The sequence below is a fragment of the Oxyura jamaicensis genome, assembly GCF_011077185.1.
Source record: "Oxyura jamaicensis isolate SHBP4307 breed ruddy duck chromosome 4 unlocalized genomic scaffold, BPBGC_Ojam_1.0 oxy4_random_OJ106655, whole genome shotgun sequence".
In the NCBI taxonomy this organism is placed as follows: Eukaryota; Metazoa; Chordata; class Aves; order Anseriformes; family Anatidae; genus Oxyura; species Oxyura jamaicensis.
Genome location: NW_023303895.1, coordinates 3,063 through 25,547, shown reverse-complemented (window position 1 = coordinate 25,547; position 22,485 = coordinate 3,063). Strand labels below are relative to the sequence as shown.

The window sequence follows — 22,485 nt, the reverse complement described above, 5'->3', positions numbered from 1 at the left end:
TATTCAGATAATTAAGCCTTCAATTCTGCAAAATGAGTTTCCCCATGTAATGAAAGAACAGTCAATTATTTGAAAAAAGCTTAAGTTATTCCTGAAATATAAACTATTACAGGACTGTACATGAAGTATGGTGTTAGAGTAACTACTCTGTACATATGTTCTTAGCCCACAAACACTACAAAAGGCACTTGATTAATGCTGCTAAATTAGTAAGTGATAATTTTACTATATTATGAAAGCAGAAGAGCACCACAGGAGGAAAAGATGGCTTAGTAGCTCTACTATTCACCCTGCCTCTTTATAAAGTAGGCATTATTACAATGGTATATAACTTCTTACAGCAAGGCACCAAAAAAGTTGGTTATTTGGAAAACGGGAGAGGTGTTTTTTTGTGGGTTTTATTGTTCTTTTTTCTTTTTTTCCTTCCCTCAAGAGGTATACAAATGGAGAAAACAGGAGAGAAAACAGTTAAATGTGTTAACACTTACAGGCTGGCTAAACAGAGTGAAAAAAGGCTAAATAAAACACATGGTGGAGGGAACTGGCCCCAAGATACGATGAAGCTGCTCTACAAAGCACTGAGTTCTCAGTGCAATTTGAGTTTTCTTGGAAAGCATGTGCTGTAGCTACACATGCCATAACAAGTATGAGATAGCAAAAGCCAAAAGAAGAAAAAAGCCAAGAAACCTACCATATGCACTGCTTGAACTTCCTTTGTCAGAGACTTTTGGAGATTACATCTACTCTCTTTTCAAGGGCTTTTAAGAATGGAAGAGAAATAGCTGACATAAAAGAGCAAACACCTTGTAATGATATCCAACCAGGCCCTCCTCCTGAGATGTTTAAGACTTCCCAAGTGCTCATTCTCATAAGCCTAAGAGTGATATGTTTCAGCTACACTATGTTAAACGTGCAGTCCCACAGCAACCTCAGTCTCCCTGACCTCAAGGAAACACTAGCAAGGGCCCAAGACTTGCTTATCTATTGCTGCTGACAGGAAAAGGACTATAGACTACACGACTCAATCAACTCAATCCTCAAAGCCTAACAATGGCCCAGGAAAGAGAAGGTTTTCCCCTTCTCATATGCTACCTCTTTCCCATCAGTACGTTCACCATACTGTAAATATTAATCCCAGAAGTCTGAGGTGTTAGAAAACTGCTATATCTTGGCTGCAGCTTCAAAAAGACAACCTGCCTATCAAAGCATGTTACTTTGTTCCCAAGCAGCGATATTTCGGTGTCTCAAACATACCTACCACCTTCAAACCATAGAATGTGCTGAGCTGGGAGAGACCCACAAAGATCACCAGGCCCAACTCACAAGCAGCGCATCTGCCTCATTCCTCCTGCACGTCCCTGACGGATATTGGGAGCAAAGGGAAGGAAATGGAGACACAACGCAATCCCTGCCACAAATGAGGCCTGACAGACAGGACTCTGCTTTTGGGGACGGCTTCATTTGAGGGAGAGAGTGGGAGGAATTCAGCAGGGGTGAAAGAACTTCCAAGAAAGCTCCAGGGCAGGTGCCCAGCGAGCACCACAGGCACACACTTACTTCTGAGGGGCCGATGCAGTGAGTGCCACTGCCTGCTGGGCCTTGAACTCCTCCCACTGCATCACATCCCCGGAGCCAATGATGCCGAGCCTCACCAGCTGCCGCGCCACCTCCTCACTCTGCAGAAGGAAGAGGGATGAGGTTGAGAAGCAGGTTCAATGCTGGACCCCAGCTGCGCCCACTGACAACTTGAGCTGCAGGGACACAGCTCTGCTCCGCACCCAGAGGAACCACCTCCCAGCAGGCCCCCACACTACCCTGCAGATATTCTGGCAAGCAGAGAAGAGCTCCTGAACCCTTCCTTAGCTAGATAAAGTAATTGGGCTAAGCTGAAGGCAATCTGCCTAACACCTCCGTGAAAACAGCTGCACCAAGGCAGGCAGGGCCATAGGTAACCTGTGGGCTTCACTTGAGCTTAAGGAAGACCCAAAGCTACAGCTCTGCACCACCTCACCAAAAGGGCTTAGGCACTCGGTGTTGAATGCCACCACAAATGCTGGCAGACCCAAGACACACTGGTCAGCAGCAAAGGAAGCAGAGCAGCTGAAGGCCTGCAGGTTCCTTCCTGCATTGCTCTGTCTGCACCTCACCAAGGCCTCAGGAAAGAACACGTGTCTTGCTTTTTATATGTCTGGCTGAAAAATGATTCCTGAGGTTAAATTAACCTCCACACAGCAGAGCAGCACTGATGAGTTCAGTGCTCAGGCAGTGAGGTATTTCCTCTCCAGGCTGAGGCACCTGATAAGCTCTGACAGACAAAATGCCACAGGAAATAGCTCCTGCTACTTCCACCCATCCAGAAGCTCTGGCCAACTTTTCAGGAGCTGCAGGAAAGCTGTCAGAAGAGGTCCAGGTTTCTTAGAGCCAAAGAGGATAGTTAGCCGCTTTCTGAGAGCCTCTTTCTGAGAGCAAACCAGTAGGCAATGACCGTTTTCAATACCTCCTGCCTCTAAGCATGTGACAGAAAACCTTTTGTGACTTAACCCAAAGCGTTTTCCACTGAGCAATGGGCACTGTCATTTTCAGAGACCAAATATTCAGCGGTTAGTACCAGCTGAGCATCACTGTGATGTGACTTGTTCAATCACACGCATCCTTCACTATGATTCAGGCTAGAAGTCATGCTTCATAAGCACTGGACACAGCAAGGTCTTCCCTGTTTTGGTTAAAAAACAGTGCAGCAATGTCTCAAAGGCAGTGTTGCACATCAGAGCCAATTCCCTTGTGTTCACCTCATGTTGTACTTCTAGACAGAGGGGTGTTTCTTGCTGTCTTTGGCTTCTCTGGGTGGACCTCAGCTACCAAACTGCTGCCCGCACAACAGGCTTCCCGGCCACGACCTGCAACTTGAGGCTTGCTTGTGAGCTCCCAGAACTGGCTAGCCCTGCTGCATGTGAGCTCTGCTGCCACGTCCCATGCTCTGCTTCAGACTGAATTCAGCCCAGTTTGGGGGCTTACCTGTACACAGCGGCCACACCACCTGCAAATTGTTTGCGCTGAGAGAAGCAGGGCAGCTAACGGACACCAAACACTTCGCCAAGCAGCATTTTGCCAACCCACCTCCCCTCAGCAGCCGAGCGCTGCTCCTCCACACCCCACCCACCCCCGGGGCGGCTCACCTCACGCCGGGACCCCTCTGCCCGCTCCCGGCGCCTACCTCCAGGTAGTAGAGGTCCCTCGGCGTCACCTGCGCCTCCAGGTACTGCTCGTAGGAGCCGAAGGGCCGCTCCAGCGGCCGCTGCCCCGGCAGCCGCTCAGCCATCGCGCCCTTCCCGCCCGCCGCTGTGGTAACGGCCGGCGCGAGGACGCCCAACGGCCGCCGGTGGCAGGCGCAGCCCCGCGCCGCCCCATCAGCCCGTCGGTGCCCTTGGGCCTCGACCTTTACTTATCTGGGGGCTTTTCCCCCTTTTATTGCTTTTTGTCTTTGTTTTTTGCCTTTTTTTTTTCTTTTCCAATTTTCTTGCTTCTTTTTGCTCTTCTCCCTTGTTTGCTTTTTTTTTTTGCCTTCTGCTTTTTCCTTTTTTTCCTACTTCTTCCTATTTTTGTTTTTTTTTTCACTTTTTCCCCTTCCATTGCTCTTTTTGCCCTTTTCCCTTTTTTCTTGCCCTTTTTTTGTCCTATTCCTTGCTTTTTTTGACCTGCTTTTTTTTTTTTGCCTTTTTCCTCTTTTCTTGCTGTTTTTATTTCTGCCCTATTTTTGTTTGTTTTTTTTTTCTTTATTTTTATGTCTTTTCCCTTTATTTTTCTTTGCCTTTTTGCTCTATTTTTTTTTCTTTTGCTTTTTTTTCCATTTCAGTTTTTTCAGCACTTGTTAGCGTCATGCTTTGAGATGACATTCACGAGCGCCACGCCTCTCTCCCTGCAGTTCCGTGCCTAATGAATGTCTGAAACCTTTTTATATCTGCAAAGGCTGCGGGGGGGGGGAAAAAAAAAAAAAAAAAAAAAAAAAAAAAAGATGACTCAGAAAGCAAAGGGAAGAGGGAAAAAAAAAAATCAAGTTTTAGGAGTCAGTGCACATTGTGCAATAGCACCGTCTGCAGCCTTGCTGACAAAGAGCTCGAGGCATCATGCAAGCATCCTGCAGCAGGTGACATGCAACAGGGCACGTGTCCCAGTGCCCTTTGCAGGGCTGCCTGCAGCATGCCTGCTCATTAACCCCGGGCCTCGGAGGCCAGGCAGCTCTGTGCCCCTCGCAAAGGGTTCAGATGCAATTGCCAGCTGCAAACAAAAGCACAGCAAGGCTGAAAAGGCTTGTGAAATGCAAGAAGGTTGACACACTCAAAAAGTTACCTTTATTGCTTAAAACTCTTTCAAGTCAGCTACAGACCGCTTTTAGTTTAACAGAGGTATTTACCCATTTATTTTCACCTTGTCAGCCTCCTTCTGACCAGCAAACCCATCTGGGACCAGGAGGGGTTTTCAGCCCATCCTCCTCACATTAACCTGCAACAGCTTCACCGCCAGTGCTGCCACACCAAGCTCTTCCTTACAATACCACCATCACATTTAAATTAATTAACGAAGTGCAGAGTGAGGCCCTGGTAGGAGAGCAGAGGTTTTATGGTTCCCCACAGGTTCAGCATAAACGTTTTCCAGGTGTGTGCAGACAAACTCTGATCAGTGTATCCGCGGGGCTGCATGTCAGCAAATGGCCATCCTCCCCTTAACAGCCTTTACAGAGAGATATATTATTGCCAACACAGTTTGAAAACCCTCCGGCACTTGAGAGGTTGGCTCTGGACGTAACTCTTGTACGAAAATGATTGTCGACAGCATCACCAGCGAAAACAGTGCAAGAAAACATGTCCGAGGCGGAGGCCCCTCATGGCTTCCCTCAGCAGCAGCAGAGCAACGCCTGCGCCTCACTCCCCATCCACAGCAGCAGCGCCCGCTCCGATCCGTCCCTCAGCCACCGGCAGTGTCCCCACATCTGTCCCATCTGGGAACAAGTGGGGGTACCAGGCTCCTCTCCTCCCCAAAAATCCCCCGCAGCCTCCTCGCGGTGCAGCTATCCGAAGCGGAACTTCAGCCGGTACTTGACAGGGCCCTGGCTCTGCCGTGGCGGGGTGGCCGCTGCCATTTTCTTTGGTGGTGGTGGCGGAGGCGGCGGCTTTTTCTCGGGCCGGGTGACGGTGAAGGCCAGCTGCGGTGGGGGGGGGCTGTCGGAAACGGGGCAAGAAGTGCGTGGAGACATGCTGGGGGCGGGCGCGGGGGCTGCAGCCCCGCTTGGCCTTGCCCCGCTTGTTGAGGGCCACGTACCACTCGCGGCCCGAGCGCCGGCCGCGGTGCACGGCTGAGGCATAGGTGTTGTAGCTGTTCTCCTGGAAGCGCTCCCGGAACTGGCACTCGGATGTGAAACGTGCCTGTAGAAAGCAAGGGGGGACACACAGATGGGTTAGCACCGCCTTCGCTCTCCCAAACCACCCCAAGCACAGCGGACACCCCACAATTTGGGCCTCTGGCCCAAGAACCCCGAAGGATCTCCTCGCACACATCACTCTGGCACCAGACCTGTGCCTGATAACCTATGAGGGCAGCTGGCATGCACGTTGTAATTGCATTGGAGTTATAAATAACCCCCCATTTTCTTCTGAAATCAAATGGGGTCATTCTGTCCCCTGCTATCTGTAAAACAATCAGAAAAGGGGCTGCACAGTCCCCCAGCACTGGGGTTTTGGGAATAAGGCAGCCCACCACCATGAACCATCAGCTCTACTCCCTGCCGTCCCAACAAAATGAAGCATTTCTCATGCAAGTTGGCAAAGAAGCAGGTTTAGGGGCTGCCAGGTGAGTGGGCACAGGGGTAAGGTGTTTGACTGCAGCCACACATCCAGAAGAAAATGCAAGGCACATCGTGCAAGTCCTGACCCCAATGACAGCATGTAACGCCAGCTATCCATCACCTACAACCACCCAAAGGTCCACGGAGCTGGGATGGATTTTTAACTCCTAATTGAACCAGAAAAGTTGAACCTTACAATGCAAGGCACAGAATCCCCAACATGCAGTACATTTTTCCCCCATAACACCTTGAATTAAGACTCCTTTCACTCTTTCCATTGAAGAAATGTGATCCTGGCAACTCATGGTTGCTTTCCCTTCTTTTTATGAACCCACTGTGCAGCACCGCCCATGCACAACCATCCCCCTTCTGGACACAGCTTTGCTCACACCAGCTGCTCTACGATGCCCTGACAGCCACAGCAATGCTCGGGCGAGATAACTGCATTGCCCACACCACGGGGAGGTTTTAGGTCTGACCCAGGCACTTCTCCTGGGAAGCTGTGAACCCAGAGAGCTGTTTTCAGAGGAGCCCAGAGGCCCACAGGCATGGTGTGATCCGCAGCACAGCACAACGGCACCGGAGCGGTTCCCGCATCAAAGCGGAGCCGTGAGTGACGGGCGCAGGGTGCGCTTTGTGCTGCTGCGCACTCATTAGGCCATGAAATAACTTTATCCCGCTGAGGCGGGGAGGAACAACAGATGCAGGCTTTGCATTATTGGTGTTAGTCAGCCCAGCCATCTTCAGGCGTTTGGGTCAAGTTTCTACAAATTGACAGCTTTCATCAGAGTAGAGCATCGTGCGCCCTCGTCCCGCTGCTCATTGCCCTCACCAAGGTTGCTTCCATGCTGCCCTGTCTACAGCAGCAATTAACCTTGCATGGACTGGGTTTGATTTAATTTCTGCCTGCACCACAGCATGCCTTGAGATGTCAAAGGGAATAATGGGGCCATTATGAGCTGCAGGATAGGGTTTGGGACCATACTTGTCGATGCTTCCGTCTCGTTTCAGGTTTGCTTTGGTCTCATCTCATGTTTTAACTGTGTATTTTGCCTGATCCTCTCTACCTACACTGCTCCTCCTGTGCTCATTTTTCCCTGTTTAACCTTCACTGAGACATCCCCACTTTCCCCAGCCTCTCCGTCCAGTTCGCAGAAATTAGCAGTGACACGCTCACCATTTCTGCACCATTAGGTTCCAGGAGCAATGCTCTGACAAAACTCGAGGGAGTTTTGCAAGCACATAAGTACTGCTTTATTTCAACTTGTGGGCTTGTGCAGCCCGAGCACATTGCTAAGACCCGTATCTTGGCCGTGAGGCTGGGCTCACCCCCACAGGGCAGGCAGCCACGCTTCCCGCAAGCCATTGCCCTCAGCCCTGCAGAGCCCTCCCGGCAGCCGCAGGTGCCCCGGAGCAACGCTGCCGCACACACGTGTGTGTGCAGCTGTTGCAATGCCGTTAATACACAGTACGTACTGATAATCGGGGGTTTACTTACACTTGCATGGAGTTTTCCTTTTTTTGACATCGCTAAAAATTTGTTGCTGAAAACTCCTCGTATTCCTACAATCCCCTGAGACACAGCAAATATTTCCAAAATACCTAGGATGACAGAAATCCCAAAATAAATCACAGTTCTCTCCACATCAGCGTGACAAATTAAAAATAAAAATAAAAAATAAAAAGCTCACATTTGCATTTCACTTCCAAAAGACCCTGCTCCTCAGCAACCTGCCTCTGTGCAACACAGCTGCTTGTTCACTCATAGAAACCTGCATTTACTCCAGTACTGCTATTGGTTTTGTCCTCATTTTTAGCTGGCAGGAGCTGTGCCTTAAGCTACAAGCCCGTGATGGACAAAGCAAAGGGCTTTGGGGCTGAGGACGCTTTTTTGCGAATAACCAGGGGTGCCTCATTTCCCAGCCAGCCCCATGGCTTCACAAGTTGTGCCAGTGCTGCTGGGCCCACATGGGATCCACAGCACCAGGAAAAAATCTTTCCCCCCCCCCTAGATTTCTCACCTGTTTCAGAGCCAAGTACAGCCACACAAGTTGGTCTTGCCCGCACCTCTGCTGGGGGGTTTGCAAGGAGCTGTGGATTAGGGGGTGATTTCAGCCTCAACTGTGACAGAACAAGCTCCCTCCTGGGGAAATCCCTCATTTTGGGTGCTGGCCAGCAAGGCTTGACTGCCACAGCTCAGATCTCCAAAATCTGGGCAGTGGGCAAGGGTGAGAAAGGAAGCCACAGGACCATGGAGCCCCGCATTTCTGCGGCCAGCCTGCTGCCACCCACCTCACCCCAACTCCTCACAAACCTGGATGTAGAAGTGCATGCTGGATTTGGGGCTGAAGCTACCACCACCATCAGCTTTTTCCTGAAGCTCCCCATCCTAGGAGGGCACATGGGACCCATAGGTCATCCCACAACAGGGCCAAGCATTGCTCCTCACCACCACTGACACGTTTCGCACCCCTGCACAGTGTCATTGTCCCCTTGGCACAGGTGTCCCAGCATGTCCCCACCACCCAATGTCCCCTCCCGTCCTCTCACTGACACCACAGCTCCCCAGGGCACATGGTGGCTGCTCCCAGGGCTCTGTTTTCCCCCTGGGACAAAGTGGCCCCAGAGGAAGGAGCACAGGGATTAACATGCCGAGAGAAAGCACGACGCCACACTTAAGCCCCCGGCCCCGCGGTATCGGATCTCCGCCACTTCCCATGTTTATTTTAAGGAGGAAGCGAGGCTCCCACAGGCCCCATACACCAAGGGGCACCTGGTGGGGGTCGGCGGCATTGTCCCCATGCCCATGGGGCTGCACCTCAACACCACGAAGCGCCATGCAGCGGCACATGCCCGCGACCCACATCCCACGGCACGGGCCCAAAGGCCACAAGCAGATGGCCCCCACAGCTCCACCAGCTATGGGGCAAGGGTGGGAGAGTGGCCAGGTGGAAAAAGGGGGCTTGGGGGGCGAGCGCGGCGCGGCACCCCCCCGTCCCCTGCACTCACTGAGCGGGCTGGCGTCGTGGGCGCCGTCCACCCGGCCGTCGGGGTGCAGCTGCAAGTGGAAGCCGATGCCCACCCGGCAGTACAGCCGGCCCCGCCGCCGCCCCGGGCGGCTCCGAGGGAAGCGGCTCGGCCCCGCGGCCCAGGAGGAAGAGGTGGAGGAGGAGGAGGAGGAAGGAGCGGGGGCGCTGCGTCCCGCCTGCGCCCCGCCGGGCAGCCGCTCCCGCCGGGCTCGGGCGGGCAGGAGGAGGAGGAGGAGGAGGAAGGCCGGGCTCATGCTGCCGGCGGGAGGGAGGAGGAGGAGGAGGAGGAGGAAGGGCGGGAGGAGGGCGCCGCATCCCCGCTCCGCCGCCCAGCACCGGCGGCAGGGGGCCGCCCCTCCCGCCCGCTGTTTGCGCACGGGGGAGCACCGCACCTGTGCGGAGCCCCGAGCCCCCAGCCCGGGCTCGGGGGATGCGGGGCCGCCCCCCATAGACCCACGCCCTCCCCCATGGAACCCCCCCCCCCAGCCGGGGCTGCGCCTCGGGTTACGTTGGGGGAGCGGCTGCGAGCCCCGGTGCTCCTCCGGGGCACGGTGGCGTTGGGTTGCAGCCCCGCCGGGAGATGACAGCCGGCAGCTGCGCCTCCGCCAGGGCTGGGGGCTGCCAGAGAAGCCCCCTGCCCTCCCCTCCCCTCCCCTCCCTTCCCCTCCCTCCTGTCTCATGCCACACCAGGCCCTGAGGCTGAGCCCGGTGCTGGGCAGCATCCCTGGGGGGCTCACAGTGAGCCCCTTGCCCCCAAGAGCATCCCTGTTGACACTGCCCGTGTCAGCACCCAGCGGCCCCCCCCTTCCCGGTTCCCAAAATTTGGGAACAGCATCCACGTGGCCTCCCACTGACTGTGCCATGACCCCAAGACATTCCCCAACCCCAAGACTGACCCCATGCCTCACCGACCAGATTTCTTCCCAGCCCAAAGGCATCCGTCACTGGTGCCAACATCCCCCTTTCTCCCTCTCCAGACTCCCAAAAAGTCTTTCTTTCATCCCCAAAAAGCCATCGGGAAAATCTTGCCTCCACACAAGCCAACACCTCCATACCCTCCCTGCCTCATCACTCACATAAATCAGCATTTTTCCAACCAAATACCCCCCAAATCCTGTCCAGAGCCATCAGCAGGGTTGGGGTTCAGCAGGAAGGAAGCCGAGCCTCCAGCATGCCTGGCGAGGAAGCTGAAGGTTGCAGCACGGGCTGGTGCAGGCGGGGTGATCCTGCAGCCACACACGGCAGCTCAGGATATAATAATATATATGCCCGTACGGATACGCGTGTTTATATATATACACATGGGTATAAATATAGATGCCCCTAAATATAGATGCACATACCTGAAGGAAGGTCAAAAGCTCATTTACTCCTTCCAGCTGCAGCAGTCGGCCCCATAAAGCACACGACCTGCACTCACTGACCCACCGTGGGCCCGTGGGGGCTGCGAGCATCCTTTTGGGGTCGGGGGGGGTACACGGGCCCCGTGGGGAGCCGTCGGATGGCAATTTCCCCTCGCGAGCATTTCCGTGAGGCCGAGCGGTGCCCATGCAGTGGAGAGAGAGAGAGAGAAAAAAAAAAAAAAAAAAAAAAAAAAAAAAAGGAAGGCTTGAATCTAAATAAATAAATAACCCTAATAGCTCACTTCCTGGAATAATCCAATTTAATTGCCTTTGGCAGTTGCAGCCCTTCCACACACACACACCCCAGCAGCCTCTGAAGGCTGACGCGATGCTACCTAAATTATTCAAGGCTTAGTTACAGAGCGAACTGGAGGCAAACGGAGGGGTAACAGGGTGCTGGCGCGAGCTGCGGTGCCCGGAGAGGAGGGCTCTTGGTTAAAAGTAAGGCAAAAGTCTTTAGAAGTGAGCAGGAGCCTCTGCTGGAGAACAGATAGGTGCACTCCAGCAGTTGTCAGAGCAGCGCCGAGCTCGACAGCAGCTTTCCCCGATGGCCTGGTGCTTGGTGCACGCTTGTTGTACGCCCGCTGCCGGTACCTCAGGAATATTTCCCCCTCCCCGAGCGAGATGTTTGCAATTTCCCTGCCAAAGCAGGAGCACGCCGAGCACCCAGCGGACCGCACGGCTCGCCCCTTCTTACGTACTCAGAGCTGCAGGGCTCGCTTTTCCGGAGCTGGCTGCTACGAGGGGGGTTCCGTACCCCCATTTTCCACCGCCACCGGCGTGTCCAGCGCCAGCCTGGCAGCCACGCGGGGTTCTTCTGCCAGTCGGAGACCCGAGAGGGCAAGGGAGAGCCTCAGCGGGCAGAAGGCGGGCGCTTATCCCGCTCTTGGGAAGGCCAGAAGAGGGAGGCTGAACAAGGCGCCTCCTCATCCTCGGGGCTGCCCGGGGCCGGAGGAGAGGCAGGAGCCCCGCTAGGTGGCAGTGCCCGCCCGTGAGCGGCCCCGGGAGCATACGGACATCCCAAATCCCCCCCCGGCACCCCCGGCACCGGGAAAGCCCCGCGGAGCGGCTAGGCGTTCATTAGGGAGCGCTGAGGAGCCGCGGTAATTAAAGCGCAATTAAGCGCAGGGAGGCGGGGCTGGGCGCGCTCCCGGGATGGACGCGTCCGGCGGGGGCGGAGGGTTGGGAAAAAAGGGAAAAAAGCAAAAAAGAGCAACTAAAATACGCTTCGTGGGACAAAAAAGTCCCTCTCGCCCTGGAGAGAGGCTCCCAGCCCCCCAGAGCCCCACACACCCCAGCCGAGCCCCCAGGGCGACCCCCAGCCCCCCCCCACCTGCGTACCCGGGGTCTGGGTACCCCCAGGGGGGAAAAGGGTCCCGGTGGGGCGAGGTGCGCGGTGGGACGGAGTTATGGGGGCTGGGGCTGTGGGAAGGGCTGGGAAGGAGAAAGGGGAAAGGGGAAAAGCCAAAAGAACAGAGAAAGGTAAAGGAAGAGAGGAAACAGGAAAACGAAAAAGCGAAAAGCAGAGCGGAGAAAGGGGAAAGGAAAGTAAAAGAGGAATAAGAAATAAAAATAAAAAAATAAAAATAAAAATAAGGGAAAAGGGAGAAGGGAGAAATGAAAAAAAAAAGACGAAAGGAAAAGGGAGAAAGAAGATTTAAAAAAAAAATGAAAAAAAACGGAGAAAGGAAAAAGTATAAAGGAGAAATCAAAAGAAAAAATATAGAAGAGAAAACGAGAAAGGAAAATAGATAAAGAAAGATGAGAAAAGAGAATTTAAAATAATAAGGGGAAGAGGAAAAGGAGAAAGGAAGGGGAGAAAGGGAGAAAGGAAAAGGGAAAAAAAAGGAGAAAGGAAAAGGAGAAAGGAAAATGAAAGGAAAAGCGAGACAGGAAAAGGAGAAAGGAAAAATTAAAACGGAGAAAAGAAAAAGGAAGGGAAATAAAATGTAACGGAAGGAAGCAATAGAATATTCTTTCTATATATAAAGAAGAATATAAAGACAGTAGAGAGAGAAAAGAGGAAAACGGGAGCGGGGGAAGAGAGAAGAAAATGAAAATTGAGAGAAAATGGAAGGAAAGAATGAAAGAGAAATAAAATAAAGAGAAAGAGAAAAAGGGAAAAATAGAAGGATTTATTTTAAATGAAAGGAAGAATGAAATAAATAAAGAAAAATTAAAGGAATAAAGAAAAATGAAAGAGAGGAGGAAAGGAAGAATGCGATTCAGACCGAAACGAAGGAGTGGGCAGGCACGGCAGGACCGAGAGGGGAAGTAGCGAGCGGCGGGCGCCGGGCGGTGCGGGGCAGCCGCGGGGCTGCGGGGAGTGAGGACCGAGACCGGGACCGGGAGCGGGACGGGGACCACGACCCCAGCACCACCTCCCCACCACCATCACCACCACTACCCCGGCGCCGAGTAACGTGCAGCCGCGTTGAAGAAAATAAAGTCATTTATTGTCAAAGCATCCAACATACCCAGATAAACTATAAAGTTTAATAAATCTTTTCCAGGGGTGCGCGTGGCGGGGGAAAAGGGGATGAAAAGAAACACGGAACTATTGAGACTCCATTTCACGGGCACGAAGTTACACGCGGGGGCAGGCGGCAGGGGAGAAGGGGGCGGCGGGCGGGCGGCGGAGCCCGGTGCAAGAGGAGCCCGGTGTGAACGGACCCGGTGCAAGCGGAGTCCGGTGTGAACGGACCCAGTGCAAGCGGAGCCCGGCGCAGACGGCGCCCGCCCCGCCGCCCCCCGTAGCTTCATATCTAAAATAAAAATTTACCCTGACATAGAATTATTCTTACACCTAAACCATAAGTGCTCAATAATTTAAGTAGAAACGTATGACAAATGCATCAATATGTTGCAATATATGACATTTTAAACAATGTACTCGTAAGCCGCCGCCTCCGCCGCCCCCCGCCGTGCCCCCCGGCTAGTTGTGCGAGGTCATGTGGCGGGAGAGGTGGTGACGCTCTCGGAAGGACTCATTGCAGATCGGGCACTTGAGCTTCTCCTCGCGGCGCCGCTTGACCAGGGGCTCCAGCGCGTACTCCTTCTTGTGGTGGGAGCGCATGTGGTACACCAGGTCCGAGGTCATGCGGAAGGAGGCGTTGCACTTGGCGCACCAGTTCTGCGCCGGCAGGCACAGCGACGTGAACGACGGCGGCAGCAGCGTCAGCGCCGACGGCAGCTGCAGCTGCAGGGGCCCCGCCGCCGCCGCCGCCACCGCCGCCGCCGCCGAGCTCTTGGGCCAGAAAGCGGTGGCGTAGAGGAAGGGACTCTGCTTGGGCAGCCCCCCGCCGCCCCCCGGGCCGCCCCCCGGGCCGCCCCCGGGGCCGCCGCCGCCGCCTCCCGCCCCCTCGCCGCCGCCGCCGGGCAGCTTGACGGCTAGCGCCTCGGCGGCATACAGGCGGCCGGGGGCGGCGGAGGAGCTGTCGGGGCACGGCTCGCCCAGGCCGCCCAGCTTCTGGCCCAGCACCAGCGGCGGCCCGTGGGGGAAGGAGCGGGCGGGCTGCGAGAAGGCGCTCTTGCGCTCCTCCGCCCCGCCGGGACCGCCGCCGGGGCCGCCGCCGAGCTGCGGCACGGTGCTGAAGGCGCTGCCCCGCGCCGGGCTGCCCCCCTCCAGCCGGGCGCCCAGAGGCCCCCCGGAGCCGCGGGGGCACAGCCCCGGCTCCCCCCCGCCGGGCCCGGGCCCCCCCGTGCCCGTCCCCGGGGGAGAAGCTCGCTCCTGGCTCTCCTCGGCCGCGCCGTCGGGCTCGGGGCCGCGGGCCGCCTTCTTCACCTCGACGAAGGCGCTGCGCTTGGCCTCGCCCGTCTCGGGGCTGGGGGGCGCGAAGAGGCGGCCCCCCTCCTCCAGGCCGCAGTAGGAGCCGGCTGCCCGGTATTGCTGCTGCTGCTGCGGGGTGCACACCAGCTCCTCCTTGGGCGCCGATGGCAGCCCCGGCCGCTCCGTCGGGAAGCGGCCCCGCTCTTCTTCCTCGGGGTAGCGCCGCTTCGCCTTGCCCCCGGCCGCCTCGGGGGCGCCGTCGGGAGGCGCCGGCCTCCCCGGGGAGCCTCCGGAGCCGGGGGCGCCGCGGGAGTTTTCCAGCTCCCTCGCCAGGTTGTGGAAGTCCGTGGAGGGCTTGGTGGCGGCGGTGCCGTCGGGGAAGGGGTGGTGGAGCGGCCCGGCCGGCTTGCAGAACTTGGCGGCCTCCGGATCCTTGCCCGCGGCCTCCTTGCCTCCGGGGGGGCTCGGCGGGGCCGGTGCCGGCGCCGTGCAGCCTCTTGGGGCAGCGGAACCGCAGGTGGGCGGCGAAGGGCAGCTCGAACTGGAAGCGCTGGCTGCACTCGGGGCACGCGTAGGGCGCCGAGCCTAAGCGGGGCCGGGGGGACGGAGGGGGGGGACAGGGAGGGCGGTCAGCGTGGCCGCCCCCTCTGCGCCGCGGGGGACAAGGAGGGGAGCTGGGGCCGGCCCCCCCCTCCCGGCACCGCTGTCCCCTCGCCTCCCGCCGTCGGGGAAAGGGACAGAGGGGGGAAACTGGGAGGTCTTGGGGGGGGGGGGACACCCACCGTTGGCGCGAGCGGGGGCCCGTGCGGGGCCGAGCAGCAGCAGCTCGGTGAGCTCCTTGCCGTACCACACCAGCAGCTCCTCGTCCTTGGCGATGCGGCGCAGGGAGCGGTAGAAGAGCTGCCCGCTCTTGATGTAGGCCTCCAGGTTCTGCTCCTCCCGCTCCCGGGCCGACTGCACCAGCCGCAGCCACATCAGCCCCTCGGCGGAGCCGTTGGCCGCCGATGTGTCCACCTGCAAGGCGCCGCCGTAGGGAGCCAGCCCGCCTCGACGGCGCGCACCGGGCCGGGCCGGGCCGGGCCGGGCCAGCCCCCGTCAGACACCGGAGCCCCGGGGGGGAGCGGGCCGGCGGCTGCCCCCGAGCCGGGAGCGGAGCTTACCCGAAAGATGTAGGGCACGGTGCGCTTGTCGGTGGATTTGAGGGCGATGAAGGCGATGCTGTCATAGAGCGACGTGTGGCTCAGGACGCACGGGCCGAAAATGGCATTTTCCGGGATGTCGCAGGTGGTGTAAACGCTGGTGAAAATGTCAGTCAAGCACTGCTGCACCGTCTTGGCGTCCCCGTCCCACAGCCCCCTCTGCACGCCGGCGTCCTCCATCCCTGCGGGCGGAGAGAGGGGCGAGGCGGGCGCGTTACGGCGGCGCCGGGGGGATAAAAACAAAACGGTGGGGGAAAACAAAACAAAACAAAACAAAACAAACAAACAAACAAAAAACCACCACAACAACAAAAGGACAAAAAGGAGGTAGTTGTTTTTGCTTTTCGGGGTTTCGATAGGAAAAGCAGCAGCGCTGGAAAAGGAGAAAATAACGGAGGCAAGGAGCTCAGGGGAGGCTGCGCCGTGATTATTTATGGTTCCGGGGGAACCGGGGGAGAGAAAACCCCGACAAAACCCTGAGAAATCCTCCTGCGGACCCCAGCCCCGGCGGGGAGCGGGGCCAGGGGGTTTCGGGGGTCGTCATTGCCGTCGCTGGCATGCCCGCTGCCCTCCCGGGCCGCTCTGCGAGGGGGACGCGTGGCTGCTCATTACCATAATCCGGCACTTTCCCTCCGAGACTTTAATTAAAAGCAGCAAGCAGAGGTAATTATTTTTACCTCGCCGCGGTTATTTACGGAGGAGGGGGAGCCCCGGCTCCCGAGATGCGAGGGGACGGAGCCTGGCGAAGGAACCGGGAGAAGGAGCCGGGCACCGGGAAATGGGAACCGGGCACCGAGCACCGGCGCTCCCCGCAGGGCTGCGGGTGCCCTCTCCCTTCGCAACCCGATTAGTTTTCATGCCGCCTTCCCCCCGCCCCATCTGCCATCCAATTTGGTCCTTTCGAGGCTGCTCGGGAGCAAGCTGCCGGCTCCTTTCCGCCGCCCGCTCCTCTCCGCCGCTTTCTCCCTCCGTTTTTCGGGGTCCAGCCCCGGCACCCCCCGGCCTTTTCGCACCCCCCCCCCGTTGCCAGCCCCCACTCGGGAAAGGGGGCCGGGGGGGGGCCCTTCTCGCCGCCTCCTCGTTGCGGCGCGGCCCGGGGAGGGGGGGGGGGCGTTATTCCCCGCAACGAAACGAGCGGCGGGCAGCGACCCCTGCCAAACTTTCCTGCGGCCCCTCCCGGCCACCCCCCGGCTGCTCCCCCCCCGGCCCCCTCCCGACCCCCCCGGCCGCTGCCTTTGTCCGGGCCGGGGCCGCTCCCGCAGGATCTGGGGGTGCGTCCGTGTACCCCCGGCATCGCTCCCCCCGGCCGGGGGGTACTCACCAGGGAGCGGGGGGGACCCTCCTCGCCCCGGCGAGCGGCACAAAGGCCTCCGCTGCCTCCGGCCTCCTCTGCCTCCGCTGCCGACGGCCTCAGCGCCGCTCCATGGCCCGGGGAAGGGGAGGGAAGGGTTGGAGGCAGGGCTGGAGCGGGGTGGCGAGCCGAGCAGCCGGCCCCGGTGCAGTGAGCGAGCGGCGGGCAGCCCCACACTTTTTGTTTGCCGCACATAAGCTGCCCAATGACGCGTGACAGCCCACGTCCCCTCCCTTTAACCCCTTCGGGGGCCGCCCGCTCGCTGCCAGCCCGCCCGGCCCTCACCTGGCCCCGCCGAGCGGAGGAAAAGGGGGGGGCAACGGGGAGACACCCCCCCCCCGCATCCTTTCCCAGCGGATCGGGACTGGGGGGCTCTTTCCCCGACGGCTCTCCCCCCGACGGCTCTGCCCCCCGGAGCCGCGGTCCCATAGGGGCAGCGCCCCCCGACGGGGCTGTCCCGGGGGTCCCCGGCAGCCCCCGGCTCTCCCCCGGCCCCCCCTGGCCCCCGGTACCCCCTCTCCACCCCGCCGGGGGGCTCGGAGAGCCTCGGCCGCTTCCCCCCCTCCCCGCCTGGCGTTTCGGGCTTCAGAAACCACCCAGCGACCGCGAGCGGACGAAACAAAACCCCAAACGCCCCCAAATTAAAATAGAAAATAAAAAGCCCAGGCTGAACAAAAGAAGGCACAAAGCCGTTCCCAGCGGCGAACGGAGCGCTGCTTGCAATCAGAGAGTAGGCTGATGTTTGGCTTTCAAATTCACTTATCCTCGACATAATTACGATTTTCCTTGCATTAGGATTAAAGGCTGCCTATAATATGCTTTCAACGTTTATCTTATTAATTCAACAAAACCCAGCGTCTCCCAAAACGGAGACAGACAAAACATTAAAAATACGGGAGTCTGTAAAATTTCTGTAAAATTTGGATCTTAATTCCTGCTTCAGAGGCGATTTTTTTTTTCCTTTTTTTTTTCCCCATTTTTTTCATCTCTCGTTTTTTCTTCTAAATGCTGCAGCCCTCGCTTTGTGACATAAATTGTCCAATTGTCTCTCGTTAGCAGGGGGGGAAGAAAACGGACCCGTTATTTCCATCGGCGACAATTTTAAGGGCCACCACGGCACACGAAGTACTGAGCAGCCGCTGCGACACGGCATCGGATACCGATATTCCCCAGGACTAACGAGGATAGCCAGGGCACTTTGGGGCACTGAGGCAGCCTCGGATGCTGCCAGAAATTGGGTGCCTGGCACAGGTGCCACTGAGCCTTGCAGAATGATGCCTTTACGCGTACACCCTGCTGCCTGTGGGCTCACCTCCCGTTTAGCCACGCTGGGGGAGCGCAGCCAGAGCCCAGCTCGCTGGAGGAGCCCAGAGTCTTTGTCCGGAGCACAGGGAGAAGCCCAAGGGTGACACGAGCAGCGCCAAAACGTGGCGATGTGGGGGCACTCGTTGTGCCTGGCTCACCTAGGGGACTCTCCAGGATTTATGGGGGGGGGGGGGTGGTGCCGGGGGGGCACCATAAAGGATGCTCAGAGCTGCGCTGTCCCAGGCTGCACGGCCAGGAAGCAGCCCCCGGGGATGCCAAATGTGTGGGTCTGAACCAAAGATCTCCTGGTACCCGGAGAAACGCATGCGGAACAGCTGCCTGCCCCCAGGCAGCCACTGCAGCTAGGCCTCTGGCAGCACAGGCCCTTCCCCGGGGCTCCCATGAGGGCCCCACCACCCTTGCCTCCCAGCATCTCCCTCCACCCACCAGCCCCATCTCCCAGTTTTGGGTCTCCCCTGCACCAGTCCCCGGCCTCCTGCAGGATGCGGCTCCATGCAGGGCTGGGGGATGCCACCGGCACCCCAGCTGAACTTCCCCTGAACTTCTTCCTGAGCCACCACAGGACCTGCTTCCACGTATTAATGGACATTCAGCAGCGTGCTTCAGATTATTATTTTATTTTACCCTAGCTTTCCTTCTGACTTTGTACCTCACCATTTTGCCTCTCGGCATGGGGTTTCCCTCCTCGCCCTACCTGGCAGCAGCACTGGGGCTCATGTAAGCCCCACAAAGCCTTCATCTGGCTTTAGCTTCTCAGGGCAGGGGAGAGGAAAGCGGGGGTATTGAGACCAGCTCCCCATCTCCAGGGGACGCAGGGTCTGGGCATTAGGGTGACCCCACGGCTCCTCAAGGGGGGTGCGTGACATGCATGGTGCTGAGCCCCTCCAGGGGGTGCTGCCCCTGGCCAGGCCTGAGCAAGAGCCCCACAACGTTTGGTGGGTGCAGGGAGGAGCAGGGGGAGCACCAGAATGCAGGACAGACAGAGGGCAGGGCAGATGGAAAGAAGGATGCAGAGGATTTCGGCTCCATCCCTGCCACGGCGGCTCAACGCGGGGTGTGTGAAGGAGCCTGCAACTTAGAAAGATTTATTTTCTCTCGTCATAAATCTCATCCCGTTGTTCCTCTGACCAACCAAGCATGATAAAGTCCTTTTCCATAAAGTATTCAGTATTAAAGCCACAAAGCTCACCCAATCAGTAGCCATCTGCTTCTCCCATAACTGCTGCTCCAGAAGCAGGGAAAAGCAGCCAGAAGAGAAAGGGCACCACTGTTAGGGCTCTGGGACAAATGAGGAGGCGCTGAATAGCGGCCGAAACCTTTAGTTTGCCTTGTATATCTGTATCTATAGAGACAGAGGAAGAAAGGAAGCATTATATTGATACAACAATTGTAAAACAAAAAAAGGAAGAGGCATCTAAAGGGCAATACAGCGGGCAGCGGCGGGCCCCACGTGAAGGGGATGAGAACAGATTTACAGAAACCTTTAATCGCACGCCGATCAGAAGACGGAGGAGGCCGGGGAAAAGCCGCGAAGGAGAGGCAGAACACCCCGCCTTCCTCCTTTTCCTCCTGAGCGGCAGGAGGGCAGGCTGCTTGGGGGTGCGGGGATCGGGCCCCCCTCGGGCCCCCCTCGGCCGCAGCATCCCCGCGCAGGGTGAAGGCTCCCTTCCTTCCGATGGAGGGCAGGAGAGGAAAGACGAAGGCGAGGATGCTGCCGGCGGCCCCGCCGCCGTCCCGGGTAGCAAACGGCTGCAGGCTGAGCCCGGTGGGGGGGGGAGGAGGGGGGGAAGGGACGGGACGACACGGTTCCCGGTGGGATGGGGGGAGGAGGAAAATCCTTGGCAGCACCACTCGTGGGCTGGGAACCCGGCCGGGGGCAAGCGGGAGGGCTGAGAGGTGCCCACAAGGATGCGCAGGATGCTCATTATTATTATTGTTGTTATTATTTTCCATGCTTTTAAGGTTTTTATTGGGAGGCAAAGCCCACAGCTGGGAAGCAGCTGCAGCCCCCATTCCCTAGGCAGTCCTGTTGAGGCTCGCCTTCCTCCCCAGACTCTTCCTCATCTCCTTTTCCCTGTGCTTGACCTGGCGGGCGCTGCTGCTGCCACCGTGGTGGCAGGGCTGGCTGAGGGGGCAGCAAGGGGACTCCCTCGTCCCTCTTCCCCCCTTCATTAATTCCATAAAATTGCAGCCACTTAATTATGTTTGAACTGGGGACAGCACTCCCTTCCCAGTGGGACCGTGCAGCACCTTCCTGTCAGAGCCTGATGAGAGTACCCATTGCCCCTGATGCGTTTCTCTCAGTCCCTTTTCTCCCCCTTCCCACTGTGTTAAATGAGCAGGGAATTAGGAGCTCTTCAGCCACAATTATTTGTGCCTTCATGTCTCCCCCTCGCAGGCCGGAGGTGCTCACCATGCCTCACCCACATCTCCTAACACGCAGCATCCAGGCCCTGGAGCTGTAGGACTGGGGGGCAAAAAGCACCTTTTACAGCCCCTTCTCACAACAAAACCCCAATTCTTTTTCTCAATGCAAGGCTGCACTTGTTTGCCCCTTGTGCAGCCGTGTTCCCCTTCATTTCCAAGGTGTTCCTCTCATCACCCATTAAAACCGCGCTCCCTGTCACTGTTTTTGGGCAGCGAGGTGGGAGAGGAGAGCACTCCCGCTGCTCCTGCACGTGCTGCATCTGCTCCCTGAGGGTGTCAAGCACTAAATGAAATGTCAGCCTCGGCACTTTTTGGAACAGAGAGCATCTCTTTGAGCTGCCCCTCCATCCAAAACCACTTCATCTGCAGGGCTCTGTCTCTGAACTCTTTGCTTTAAGCATGAGCAAATCTCCTGCTGCCGTGTCGCGCTGCCTGATACATTTCTTGGCACGTGCACATCCTAATTCCCAATACTATCATTTCTTTCCTTTTTTTTTTTTTTTTTTTAAGTTTGCTTTTCTTTGGTCGCAATGTATTATGTTTTACTGTATGTACTACTACATACTGCTTGCACAATGTTTTGCATGATCTAATATTCTTTGTTCAAAACTGCAAAAAAAATCTAAATAAAGACTATAGTGTGTCGCATCAGTATAGGCATCAGCTCGCGTTTTCTACGGCATATGGTACTTCAGAAGCCATATGTACCACTGTTTAGTGATTCTGGCAAAGAGGCGCAGAATGGTGAAATCCAACTGCCAGGATTTCTGAAAACAAATATGTAAATGCTCCAGTGCTTTTGTTATTCATAACATACCTCTAACACAGCACATACAATATGCTGTTCATTCTGTAACTAGTATACTACTAAGCTATATTTGCTTCAGTCCTCGTTTTTAAAGATTTCTCTGCTCTGTACAATTCCTCCATTCTTCCCATCCATTAAATGAGCACTTCAAAAAGGGATTTTTTCCTGTTTTATAGGATGTGCTTTTGGGGTGGGGGGGCATCATATATCCATGCAAGAATCTAACATGGGAACAAAGAAGCATGTTAGCACAGCATCCCCTCCTTACAGCCCGTGAAACAGAGGCAAGGGAAGGGCTTGGGAACAGGCTCCAGGAAACAATAGCTGCCAGGGAAGGGAGGATTGGGGTTGAAGCATCCCTGGCAGTGCTGCCTCGTGGTTCCCCTCCCAACCACAGAAAAGCCCCTGCCCCAAGGACCTGCTCTCCCCATCCCCAAAATGGGATTTGGGGCTTGCCCACTCCATGCAGCCCCGAGCAGAAGCAGGGTAAATGGGCTGTAAACCAAAACTTCTTGTGACAACTTGAGCAATACCTGGATTAGGAAAGGAGAAAAATCCAGTGCAAAGTAGCAAAAAACTCCTAGGAATCCAACAAGATTTCACAGTGCACTGGGAGCTGCCAGCTTTAACTCTTATCCAGGGGTACAGGTTTGTTCTGACTATTTTACCAAGGGGGCCACACAAATAAAAAGAGGCATCTACTGCGTGTGCCAGGTGAGCAGCCCTGGCTGACAAACAGGCAGACATCTCAAGGGTGGTTCAGAGCTCTCCTCTGCCATCTCTTTGCCAGCACCACAAGAGCTGGCCTGTTTTTAAGGGAGCAAAGTCTCCATCCGTGGAATAACCCCCTTAGACTTGCTCCCTCTAGTAAACCCCCATCCCTACCACGTTGGCTCAGAGGTGGGACACATCCACACAGTGCTGGGTCTCCAAAAATGCCCCTTACAGGGGGGTTGTGCTCAGGCCCTCACCTTCCCATGCCACTCACAAGTGGCAGCATTGCCCCAGTCTCACTTCAGGGTCGTATTCATCCCCTGCTGGGGTCAGACATGGGATGCTTGGGCACCCACATCCTGGCTCCTGGTGGTGCCGTCGCCCTCTGCCTCACCTGGAAGCTCCCGTGGGAGCACAGACGGGCTCCACAGTGGCACATTTTGGATCCAGCATCCCTGTGAGAAACTTCTGCCGTAATATTTGAGTCCTCAGATGTTCAGCCATTTGCACATACTGCGCGAGCGCCTTATTTGCATAGAATTTGTATTTGTTGGTATTCACATTTGTAGGAGAACGCATACATTAGATTAATGTCATCACAGTTTATGGAGATCATCTGT

At 56.6% G+C, this 22,485-nt stretch overlaps 2 protein-coding genes across 2 annotated transcripts; both read right to left on the bottom strand.

The window, feature by feature from the left end:
* Window positions 1–4,326: 4,326 nt before the first annotated feature.
* On the bottom strand, window positions 4,327–9,307 carry LOC118157280 (fibroblast growth factor 5-like). The gene is given in 4 exon segments (XM_035311549.1): window positions 4,327–5,215; window positions 5,217–5,420; window positions 7,338–7,441; window positions 8,849–9,307. Coding segments are annotated over 4 exon segments (732 nt in total). The 5' UTR covers window positions 9,123–9,307; the 3' UTR covers window positions 4,327–5,065.
* A 3,398-nt stretch (window positions 9,308–12,705) lies between these two features.
* Window positions 12,706–16,957, bottom strand: LOC118157279 (PR domain zinc finger protein 8-like). The gene is given in 5 exon segments (XM_035311548.1): window positions 12,706–14,511; window positions 14,513–14,625; window positions 14,823–15,054; window positions 15,201–15,421; window positions 16,561–16,957. Coding segments are annotated over 4 exon segments (1,869 nt in total). The 5' UTR covers window positions 15,420–15,421; window positions 16,561–16,957; the 3' UTR covers window positions 12,706–13,206.
* Window positions 16,958–22,485: the final 5,528 nt, after the last annotated feature.